General features: G+C 49.7%; 1 protein-coding gene across 2 annotated transcripts in view; it reads right to left on the reverse strand.

The window, feature by feature from the left end:
• Positions 1-821: 821 nt before the first annotated feature.
• The window catches only part of CREB3L2 (cAMP responsive element binding protein 3 like 2), a 101,491-nt gene continuing 90,296 nt past the window's right edge, over positions 822-12,016 (reverse strand). For both annotated transcript variants that reach the window (XM_038753197.1, XM_038753196.1), the window contains exons 9-12: positions 6,440-6,539; positions 4,373-4,499; positions 3,226-3,457; positions 822-1,865 (exon numbers count right to left, since the gene is read on the reverse strand). In XM_038753197.1, coding sequence (XP_038609125.1) covers positions 1,790-1,865; positions 3,226-3,457; positions 4,373-4,499; positions 6,440-6,539 — 535 coding nt within the window. In that variant the 3' untranslated portion in view covers positions 822-1,789. The remainder of the gene's footprint in view (positions 1,866-3,225; positions 3,458-4,372; positions 4,500-6,439; positions 6,540-12,016) is intronic.

The raw sequence follows: 12,016 nt of genomic DNA on the forward strand, positions 1-12,016 counted from the left end.
GGGTCCCGTGTCTCGGCTGATCATTCGGAATGTCCCCCTCACTCGCTCTCCCTTGCTAACAGGCGGGGTGGTAGCAATGAAGAGGACAGATGGGATGCAAGAAGCAGAGGAAAAAAGGATGGGCGAGCATCCCTGTTGCTAGTTCTAATAAAATACAAAACCAAAAATATTTTTCCTACAAAAAAAAAAATTGTACAAGCTAGAAAAAAAACGGAGCGTCCTCCACATGACAATAAAAAGGCAACTTTCGTTTCATAGGCATATGGAAAAGGACAGATTTTTAAAAAACGGTTATTTTCTTCATCACAAAAAATACAAGCAGGAAGGGGGGCCTCGTTTGAGTCTCTTTGAATGGACTGGAAAGTAGTCTAAGCCTTCTAATGAAAGAAAAGACTGTACAAAAACACTATACAGCCTCTCTCCTCCAGTGGCAGTGGATGATCTCTTAAAAGCAGTAGGAAGTGAAGAGGCCGGGTCAGAGGCCAGAGGTCAAATCGAACCCTCTTGTGACCCTGAATCGGGTGGGGAGGGGATATCCATGGCTCCTATCCGCATGGGACCCCAGGTAGTTCTCCTGAGACAGGGCAGGGAACTGTTCTAGTAATAACATTTGTGGTACATGTTAAGCACCTACAGTGCCAAGCACTATACTAAGCGCCGGGGTAGATACAGTATAACAGATCAGATACAGTCCCTGTCCCTCATGGGTCTCCCATTCTATGTAGTAGACGGGAAAACAGGGATCGAATCTCCATTTGGCAGCTGAGGAAACTGAGGCCCGGAGATGTGAAGTGACTTGCCCAGGACAAGGCAGAAAAGCGGCAGAGCCAGGATGAAAACCCAGGCCTCCTGATTCCCAGTCCTGGGCTCTTTCCATTGGGCTTCCCCTGCTTTCCCCTAAGCATTGACCTGAGGGGGGTAGAGGCAGGTCACTGTCCAGCCACGTCATCGCCTCAGTGGCATCAATTTGGGTTGGGATGGAGGGTGGGGGGAGTGGGGGGAGTTCAGAGCAACCTGGAGTAGGAACTTTGAACTCAGGCACCGAGAATATTCCCTTGGGCTGCTCCCGGGGAAGGCTGGGAAAACTAATAAATACTATTTACAATGAGTAGGAGCTGGGGAAGTGAGGCCTACAGGCAGAGCCGGGAGGGGAAAGCCTACAAGAGATAAAAGAAGATGGGGCAGGTGGAGTAGGGGCTTTCATCTTCCTTGACGGGTGAGGGGAGGCGGGGTTGGAAGGGAGGTTCAGGTTGAGGTTGGGCATCGCAGAGTGGGCGCGGAGGCTATCTGGGGCCTCAGAGATGTTCGGATCCCACCCTGCCGCCTTCTGGGAACCGCTCAGTCTCCTCGGGGTCGAAGCGGCCTGGAAAGCCAGTGGTTCATCACCTGCCCGTCATCCCCCCAGCAGTCCTATCGGGTTGTCTCTTCTGAAGACTCTTCCACCCTTTCGCCCAACTCAACCAATGAGATGGACCCCTCCCTCAATGTCTTGTGTCATCCCCCAACAAAATGAGGTGGAAAAAAACCCCACTCTATTTGGTGTCTCCTCCCTCCATACTAAAACTATTTCATGGCAGGGAGGAGGGTGGGAAAGAGGCGTAAAAAAGGCAGGGGAGAGGGAAGAGGGGAGGGAGGGGAGGACATATTGTGGGAAGGGGACAGAAGAGAGGTCTCTACAGTCCCGATCACTCCTCTTGTCTGAGGCAGGGTGAACACTCTCTGCCAGCCTCTTGGTTGTAGGTGGGGGCAAGCCCAAAGCAGGCTTGGCTTCCTAGGAAGGGGATGGTCTTTAGAGTGTAGCGTTGACTGTTCTGTCGATTTCGATGACCTTCAGTGTTTCACTGGCCTCCAGCTTGGAGCTGACCCTGCGGGAGTGGAGAAAATCAGGTTTTCATGCAGCTTTGCTTACAGCCCTTTGTATTACTGTTCTTCTCTCCTTCCTCCTTCCCCCATCTCCCTCCTCCTCTTCTTCCTCCCCATCTCTCCTCCTCCTTCCTCCCTCCATCACTCACCTCCTCTCCCTCCTCCCCTCTTTACCCCCTTCTCTTCCTCCTCACCCCTCTCTCCAACTCACTCTTCCTCTCCCTTCTCGCCTCCCTCCTCCCCCCTTCTTTCTCCTCCTCTTTTTTCTCTCCCATCACACTCCTCCTCTTCCCACCTCCTCCTTCGGTCCCTACCCCTGTGGTCCTCTGGCCATTTCCCAGTTAATTAGCACCTCCATTCATTCATTCAATCGTATTTATTCACTCATTCATTCAATCATATTTATTGAGCGCTTACTGTGTGCCGAGCACTGTACTAAGCGCTTGGGAAGTACAAGTTGTGGAAGCAGAGGGAGGAAACGACCCACCGATCCATTTCACTGCCCCTCAGGTGCCCGGGTGGGTCTGGTGAGGGAGGGGGCTGAAACCAGCAACTGGGACTTCTCTGTGGATCCCCCTTTCCTAGCCCCTGCCCCCCTCCACCATGGTCCACGGCTGCAGGATAATAATAATAATAATAATAACGGTATTTGTTAAGCACTTACTATGTGCCAAGCGCTGTTCTAAGCGCTGAGGAGGATACAAGGTAATCAGGTTGGATACAGTCTCCATCCCACATGGGGCTCACAGTCTCAATCTCCATTTTACAGATGAGGTAACTGAAGCACAGAGAAGCTAAATGACTTGCCCAAGGTCACCCAGCCAGGATCAGAACCCACATCCTCTGATTCCCAAGCCAATGTTCTTGCCACTAGGCCTTGGGACTCGTCATGTCTCTCTCCATCTCCCAAAGGCCAACTGGCCCCACCCCAAATAAGGTGGGGCAGGGAGACGATTGGGAACCCGTGGGCAAAGAGCCTGAATCTCAGTGTGGCCATTGGGGATGGGTCAGCCTGGGGCTTGCAGGAAATGGTGTCGGGGGGCCTCCATCCAGCGTGGCTCAGTGGAAAGAGCCTGGGCTTTGGAGTCAGAGGTCACGGGTTCGAATCCCTGCTCCACCACATGTCTGCTGTGTGACCTTGGGCAAGTCACTTAACTTCTCTGTGCCTCGGTTACCTCATCTGTAAAATGGAGATTAAGACTGTGAGCCCCCCGTGGGACAACCTGATCACCTTGTAACCTCCTCAGCGCTTACAACAGTGCTTTGAACATAGTAAGTGCTTAATAAATGCGATCATCATCATCATCCGACCCCATCAGCCCCCCAGGGCCCCAGTGCAGGGACCCCCCACCCCCAACTCACAAGTGCGGCTGCAGTTCCAACAGCACTGACTTCTCCAGCCCGGTCTGGTTGGCTAGGATGAACCGGGCCACCTCATCTCCCTCATCTCCTTCAGCTTTGGGGAGCGACATCCCGTGCAAGGGGGGTGCCCTGGAGCGCTCCCAGATGTCTCCGCGTTCCCCGGACGAGGCGGCGCGGTACGGCTCCTCCAGCGGGGGATGCTCTTCATAGATTAACAGGCTCCTCGATCGCACTGGGGTGGGGGAACGGGGGCAGGAAAACAAGAGTCCAGGTAAGGCACCCTACATCTGGATTCCACCTGGCAGACCCCCTGCCACTCACTGCAGCTGATTCCCAGCCTCCCCCCCCCCTTCACTCTATAATAGCAAGTGGGATGGCTTTCAGGCAGGTTTGATAACAATAAGCCATTGAAGATGTTCCATGTATTGTTCGTTCGAAGATTACACTCATCACCCAGCTCTGTAAAAATAATCTGAAGGCAAATAAACACACAGACAACTGTCACCCCCTCACTGCCTTCAAAATTAAACTCTCCCGCTCCCTTGTCCGCTCCCTGACTGTCGGGGGGGCGGTGGAAGGGTGAATGAAGGCAGTCAGGAATTTGGGGGGCCCTCGGCAGGAAAAAGGGGTACCAAAAGAACAGAGGAAGTTGAAATCCAGTGACAGTTGGCTCTACTCCCCAACCACAGTCAGGCCCACGGCGAGCCTGCTGAAGGTCTGTTTCTCCCTCGGTATCCCCCAGGGTGGAAGCCCAGATTCATCATAAAGGGGCAGCACAGCTGGGAGAGCCTGACAGGGAAGACAGGGACAAGGGTCTCTCGAGTGTCTCTCTGGACAACCCCCAGATTCAGGGTCTCTCGCTCCCCCTCATATTGCCCCCAAGAAGCTCTTCTCCTCTTCCCCAACAGCCAAGGACTTCCTGAAAACTCCTCCTTCACCCGAATACACACAATTCCCCACTTCTTATTCTCCGCTACTCCTGAATTCCCTTTTCCAGCCCCAAGAACCCTGGTTCCTCAGGGAAGCTCTTCCTGAGAAAGGTTAAACGGAAGGGCCTCCTCAGGGTCTCCAGGATGGAATCCCAACCTCGGCAGGGCAGGGAAGAAGGAAGAGAACCAAAGTCAGGGAGCAGGCGCCGTTCTCTTACCAATGGAGGCGGTGTACGACTCGGGAGTGGAATGCCGGCTCGGCAGGACCATCTTGGTGGCGGAAGGGTAGGGCCCGGAGCTCTGGGAGAAGCTGCCGAAGATGAGGGCAAAGCAGAGCACCACCACCTAAGAAAGGAGGGAAGCCCGGGGGTGGGCAGAGATGGTTAGAGTCTCAGGCATCAAATTTTCAGAGGAACCGGAGAGGGCAGGGCATGGGAGGTCTGTGCCACCAACCTTGGTGGAGTGGAGTGAGGCTGAGGCACAATAACAATAACCATGGACTATGTGAAGCTCTAACTATGGACCAAGCACTGAGCTAAGCCGGGGGGAAATACAATACAGTCGGATCAGACTCAGTCTCAGGTCCCACATGGGCTTCACAATCTAAGGGAGAAAGAGAACAGGTACTACCTCGTAATTTTACAGATGAGGACACTGAGGCATGGAGAAGTGAAGTCCTTTCCCAAGGTCAAACGGCAGGCAAGTGGCAGAGCCAGGATTAGAACCCAGTCCTGGGCCCTGTCTAATGGGCCATGCTGCTTCTCGATTGATTCCTCCAATCCCACAGAACAGAGGCTGGAGCAAGTCGAGGAAGAGAGGGATCACAGAGGAGGGGAGAAAGGCCTGTGTGATGGGGGGTAGCGCAAGCTGCGACCTCAAGAAGCCTCCTCTCACAATCAGTGCTATTTACTGAGAACTTTTCTTTATAATGGCATTTGTTAAGCGCTTACTATGTGCCAGGTGCTGTATTAAGTGCCGGGACAAATACAAGCTAATCAGGTTGGACACAGTCCCTGTCCCACACAGGGCTCATCGTCTTAATCCCCATTTTCCAGATGAGGTAACTGAGGCACACAGAAGTAAAGTGACTTGCCCAGTATCACCCAGCAGACAAGTGGCGGAGCTGGGATCAGAAACCAGGTCCTCCTGACTCCCAGGCCCAGCGTGGCTCAGTGGAAAGAGCCCGGGCTTTGGAGTCAGAGGTCATGGGTTCAAATCCCGCCTCCGCCAATTGCCAGCTGTGTGACTTTGGGCAAGTCACTTAACCTCTCTGGCCCTCAGTTACCTCACCTGTAAAATGGGGATTAAGACTGTAAGCCCTCCACGGGACAACCTGATCACCTTGTAACCTCCCTGTGCTTAGAACAGTGCTTTGCACATAGTAAGCGCTTAATAAATGCCATCATCTCTAGAGAAGCAGCATGTTTCAGTGGAAAGAGCCCGGGCTTTCGAGTCAGAGGTCATGGGTTCAAATCCCGCCTCCGCCAATTGCCAGCTGTGTGACTTTGGGCAAGTCATTTAACCTCTCTGGCCCTCAGTTACCTCACCTGTAAAATGGGGATTAAGACTGTGAGCCCTCCATGGGACAACCTGATCACCTTGTAACCTCCCCGTGCTTAGAACAGTGCTTTGCACATAGTAAGCGCTTAATAAATGCCATCATCTTTAGAGAAGCAGCATGGCTCAGTGGAAACAGCACGGGCTTTGGGGTCAGGGGTCAAGGGTTCGAATCCCGCCTCCGCCAACTGTGAGCTGTGTGACTTTGGGCAAGTCACTTCACTTCTCTGTGCCTCAGTTCCCTCATCTGTAAAATGGGGATGAAGACTGTGAGCGCCCTGTGGGACAACGTGATCTCCTTGTAAACTCCCCAGTGCTTAGAACAGTGCTTTGTACATAGTAAGCGCTTAATAAATGCCATTATTATTATTATTCTTATTATTATATGTCCACTAGGCCATGTTGCTTACTGTGTGCAGAGAGCACTGTAAGAACAGTGCTTTGCACATAGTAAGTGCTTAATAAATGCCATTATTATTATTATTATTATACGTCCACTAGGCCATGTTGCTTACTGTGTGCAGAGAGCACTGTAAGAACAGTGCCTTGCACATAGTAAGTGCTTAATAAATGCCATTATTACTATTATTATTATATGTCCACTAGGCCATGTTGCTCACTGTGTGCAGAGAGCACTGTACTAAGCGCTTGGGAGAGTACAACAGATTTGGTAGACCGGTTCCCTGCCCTCAAGGAGCCTCCAATCTAGAGGGAGAGAAGAGACTCACCATGAGGCAGGTGCCTGTCTGCGTGCTGGCGGCTTTGCAGGAGCGGGACACCTTGCTGGCGACCATGGTCTGAAGCCTCTGGAGCTGCTGCAGGAGAGTTCTACGAAGGCAACAAACACCGCGACCAGAGGTAAACGGGAGCACTCGGGCCCCTCTTCTTTGCCCACCAAGTGATGCTCCCTTGGCTTCGAGCTTCTTTTTCTGGCCCCAAATTGCCCTCTTGCAAGACGGGGCTGTCGGCTTTGCCCGTGCCCATCGATCATATTTACTGAACGCTTAATGAGTGCAGAACACAGAGTATGGTATAGCAGAGACGGTAGAGATGTTCCCTGCCCACAAAGAGCTTACATAAAATAAATTCATTTAAATAAATAAATAAATCATGGATAGGTACATAAATGCTGAGGGGCTGGGGGTGGGGTGAATAAAGGGTACAAATTCAAGTGCAAGGGTGCTGCAGAAGAGAGTGGGAGAAGAGGAAATGAAGGTTTAGTCGGGGAAGGCCTCCTGGAGGAGATCACTGAAGCCAGAAATACGGCTTCTTTTCTTTCAAATAGGATTTGTTTTAAGCACTTACTGTGTGCCAGGCTCCGTACTAAGCGCCGGGGTAGCTACTACAAGATAATCAGGTTGGACAGAGTACCTGTTCCACATGGGGCTCATAGTCTAAATTGGAGGGAGGAGGATTTAATCCCCATTTTACAGATGAGGTAACTGAGGCACAGACAAATTAGGCGACTTGCCCAGGGTCATACAGCAGACAAAGCCATCAGACTGAGTCCCCTCTTTCCTCTCCCCCTCCTCCCCCTCTCCATCCCCTCTGCCTTACCTCCTTCCCTTCCCTACAGCACCTGTATATATGTTTGTACAGATTTATTACTCTATTTATTTTACTTGTACATATCTATTCTATTTATTTTATTTTGTTAATATGTTTTATGTTCTCTGTCTCCCCCTTCTAGACTGTGAGCCCACTGTTGGGTAAGGACCGTCTCTATATGTTGTCAACTTGTACTTCCCAAGCACTTAGTACAGTGCTCTGCACACAGTAAGCGCTCAATAAATACGATTGAATGAATGAATGAAAATGGCAGAGCTGGGATTAGAATCCAGTTCCTCTGGCTTGAGCTCTTTCCACTGGGTCACGCTGTTTCCCCAGCTCTGAAGCTGTGGCAAAACATTTCAGAATCTAGGTCCACTGTACTTTCAATAATTTATTCTGATCAATCAATTAGTGGTATTTATTGAGTGCTTACTCTGTGCAGAGCACTATACTAAGTACTTGGAAGCATGACAAAACATGAGCAGACACCATCCTTGCCCTCGTGAGACCCTCCTATGCCAGTGAGATATTACCCGAACATACCAAATTCCTCCTGTCCAACATAAATTTGCCTGGTCTAATTTAAGCCTCTTTCTCTTGCTTATTCCTCAGGGAACATGAAAAACAACCCATCACCCTCCGATACAAACCCTTCATACCCAAAGAGAAATGTAATATTAAGACAGGAAGATTTACATGTATATTTGTTCAATTTATTTTATTTTGTTAGTATGTTTGGTTTTGTTCTCTGTCTCCCCCTTTTAGACTGTGAGCCCACTGTTGGGTAGGGACCGTCTCTATATGTTGCCAACTTGTACTTCTCAAGCGCTTAGTACAGTGCTCTGCACACAGTAAGTGCTCAATAAATACGATTGATGATGATGATGATCAATCTCCTCATTTCCAGACTAAACCCCAGTTCCTTCAATCTTTCCTCATGAGATTGATTTCCCATCCCTTCTATGAGTTTGGTTGGTGCTCCCTGTACCCCTTCCTCCTTCTCAACATCTGTTTTGGATTGCCGTAACCAACCCTGGGGTACCCAATTCTCTCCCACCCCCTTCACCCCCAATGACTTGACTTGGCACCCCAAGATCCCAAAGTGCTCTGGGCATTTTAATAATAATAGTAATAATGGCATTTATTAAGTGCTTACTATGTGCAAAGCACTGTTCTAAGCGCTGGGGAGGTTACAAGGTGATCAGGTTGTCCCACCTGGGGCTCACAGCCTTAACCCCCATTTTACAGATGAGGTAACTGAGGCACAGATAAGTGAAGTGACTTGCCCAAAGTCACACAGCTGACGATTGGCAGAGCTGGGATTTGAACCCATGACCTCTGACTCCAAAGTCCGGGCTCTTTCCAGTGAGAGAATGAAAACCGGTCCTTTGGTCAGTCTAGCGAGCCAATCCAAGTGAGTCTCTGGCCTTTTGGAGGTCCAGTTCAAGACACAAGGACGACCTAAGTGGTCCCCATTTTTTTAATGGTACTTGTTAAGTGCTTACTATGTGCCCAGCACTGTACTAAGTGCTAGGGTAGACTCAAGCTAATCAGGTTGGATACGTGGGGCTCACAGTCTTAATCCCCATTTACAGATGGGATAACTGAGGCACAGAGAAGTGAAGTGACTTGTCCAGGCTCACACAAAGCAGACAAGTGGCAGAGCGGGAATTAGAACCCAGATCCTCTGACACCCAGGCCTGTGCCCTATCCATTAGGCCACACTGCTTCTCACTAGACCATGTTGCTTACTGATTAGTTTCTAGACACCACCTTCCAAAGAAAGACTTCCCAGAAACTATTTCTCCCTGTGTCACCGCCTGAGGCCTCAGACCAAACCATAAGGTGGTAGAATAGCAGACCCCAGCCTTGCTTTTCAGGCCAGGAAGCCAACATTGGAGTAGAAATTTTAGAAAGGGAAAAACCCAAAGGAAACAACTGCGCCAGTCCTCAGTAGAAGGGTTGGGGGTGGGTGGGAGTCTCATGACTCAGTTCTTGAAGATGCTCTCCCAAAGAAGACTCTCCCGAAGTCCTCAAATTAGGGCTAGAAAACTGCCAAGCCCAGGCCATTATGGTGACACCTCTTAAAGGTGATAGAATCAGGGCACTGAATGTCAGGCTCTTCTGAGACCATCAATTGCAACGGTATTTAGTGAATTCTAACGCGGAGCATAGCACTGAGGGATTAAACAGAAGCCTAAATCCTGATCCCCACCCTTGAGGATTTAATAAGAGAATGGGAGAACACTCACGTTTAAAATGACAAACATTCCCTTCGTTAAAAGGGCAGGAACATGGATTGAAAAATAAAAAGTGGATAAATGAATTATTTTAAAAATATAGCTGAGGTGACATTGTAACACTGAAGTTGGGGAGGAGAGGGCAGGCCTGTGAGGGTGGTGGGGAGGCGGGTGGCTTTTTAGAGGGGTTTTGAAGGAGGGGAGGGTCATGATTTGGGGAAGGCAGGAGTGCCTTCTGGCTACGACCCATGGATCACATTCAAGAGGTCAAATGTGAGGGACAGTTAGGGTATTTGTGCAGGAGGAGGGGAGAGCAAGAGCTGAGGGAGAGGCAGGGGAAGAGATCAGGGAGCAGGGAGGGATTCAGTCGACTGGCCCTGAAAGCAATGGCCAGTTGGCTTAGTCTCAGGCCAGAGGCCATGGAAGGCCTCTGGAAGGTTTGAGTAGGGGAGGGATGTGCTCCATCAGCCCTTGAGAAAGAAAGCACAACTGTATGTAGGGCAGGCTGGGGAAGGGAGAGGCCAGCAGGCAGGGAGACCAGTAAGGAGCCTGGCCCAGTAATTCACGAAGCAGGGAGTGGTTATAAGGGTGGCGGGTGGAAGGGGCGGATCTGTGAAACATAATTGAGGAAGACCGACTGAATGTGAGAGGTAAATGAGAGCGAGGAGTCCAAGATGACTCCGAGGTTGTGACCTCATCAGACAGGGAGGGTGGCGGTGGAGCAGAAGGTGAGCACATGCTAACTTCTAGAGAAGCAGCATGGCTCAGCGGAAAGAGCCCGGGCTTTGGAGTCAGAGGTCATGGGTTCAAATCCCGCCTCTGCCACTTGTCAGCTGTGTGACTTTGGGCAAGACACTTAACTTCTCTGAGCCTCAGTTCCCTCATCTGTAAAATGGGGATGAAGACTGGGAGCCCACGTGGGACAACCTGATCACCTTGTAACCTCCCCAGTGCTTAGAACAGTGCTTTGCACATAGTAAGCGCTTAATAAATGCCATAAAAAAAAGGCCAGGATAGATTGAGGTTGACATGATACTTTCCCATGATGCCAAGGGATGAGCTGAGGCCCAGTCACCCCAGTACTGACGGCTTGCTGGCGGGGAAGGCTGAGTGGGGAATAGGCGACCGGCGGATGAAATGGAAGAATTATTTTAAAACTGAAGTTATTAAAAGCCAATTGTAGAACAGACCCAGTGGTGCATTCAAAGCTCAATGTACATCACTTCTCCTTTGTTATAGAATTGTTAATCATCAACGATCGTGGCTAATTGAGGTTTAATGATTTCATGGACTTCCAGGAGTACACTCTTAATTTAGTGTCAGGAACACTCCCAGGGCAGGTTTATCTGGGCCAGCAGATCTTCCTCAATTTACTGGACAGGATGTCCAATACTCTGACAAAGCTGTGTATGAGGACCCGGAGTTGGAATTATAGAAATGAACCAGATTGCTCCGCTCACTTGGTTCTCTAGCAAAGCAGTGTCCAAAGCCAGATCCCAAGGAGACTCTAAGCTCCTTGAGGGCGGGGCCCAGGGAATTTTAGTTTCTCTGTCGCCACATGCCTAGTATAGGTCCCTGCATACAGTTCTCAATCAGTACTGTCGATGATGATGACGGACCAAATTAATAATAATAATAATGGTATTTCAATCAATCGTATTTATTGAGCGCTTACTGTGTGCAGAGCACTGTACTAAGCACTTGGGAAGTACAAGTTGGCAACATATAGAGACAGTCCCTACCCAACAGTGGGCTCACAGTCTAAAAGGGAAAGACAGAGAACAAAACCAAACATACTAACAAAATAAAATAAATAGAATAGATATGTACAAGTAAAATAAATAGAGTAATAAATATGTACAGACATATATACATATATATAGGTGCTGTGGGGAAGGGAAGGAGGTAAGATGGGGGGATGGAGAGGGGGACGAGGGGGAGAGGAAGGAAGGGGCTCAGTCTGGGAAGGCCTCCTGGAGGAGGTGAGCTCTCAGTAGGGCCTTGAAGGGAGGAAGAAAGCGCTATATGCAAGGCACTGTTTTAAGAGCTCGGGTAGAGACAAGTTAATCAGGTGAGACAAGAGTCCCCGTCCCACTTGGGGCTCACACTCTAAGGAGAGAGAACAGGTATTGAATCCCCATTTTACAGTTGTGGAAACTGAGGCACAGAGAAGTTAAGTGACTTGCCCAAGGTCCCACAGGAAACAAGTGGCAGAGCCGGGATTAGAAGCCAGGTCCACTGACATCCGGGCCGGGGCTTTTTCCAGTAGGCCACACTCCTTCCAATTCCTGCTCAAAAGCTTCACTCTTGAACCTGGTCACCCAGTCCCATTTAGCCTGGACTTTTGTAGGCTGCCCCGGGAAAAATTGGAAAAATATACTGATCCCTTGCTTTAGTCGCCAGCTGTTTTTGATAATAATAATAATAATAATAATAATAATAATAATAATAATAATAATAATAATAATGGCATTTGTTAAGCGCTTACTATGTGCAAAGCACTGTTTTAAGCGC

The sequence above is a fragment of the Tachyglossus aculeatus genome, chromosome 10 (assembly GCF_015852505.1).
Source record: "Tachyglossus aculeatus isolate mTacAcu1 chromosome 10, mTacAcu1.pri, whole genome shotgun sequence".
NCBI lineage: Eukaryota > Metazoa > Chordata > Mammalia > Monotremata > Tachyglossidae > Tachyglossus > Tachyglossus aculeatus.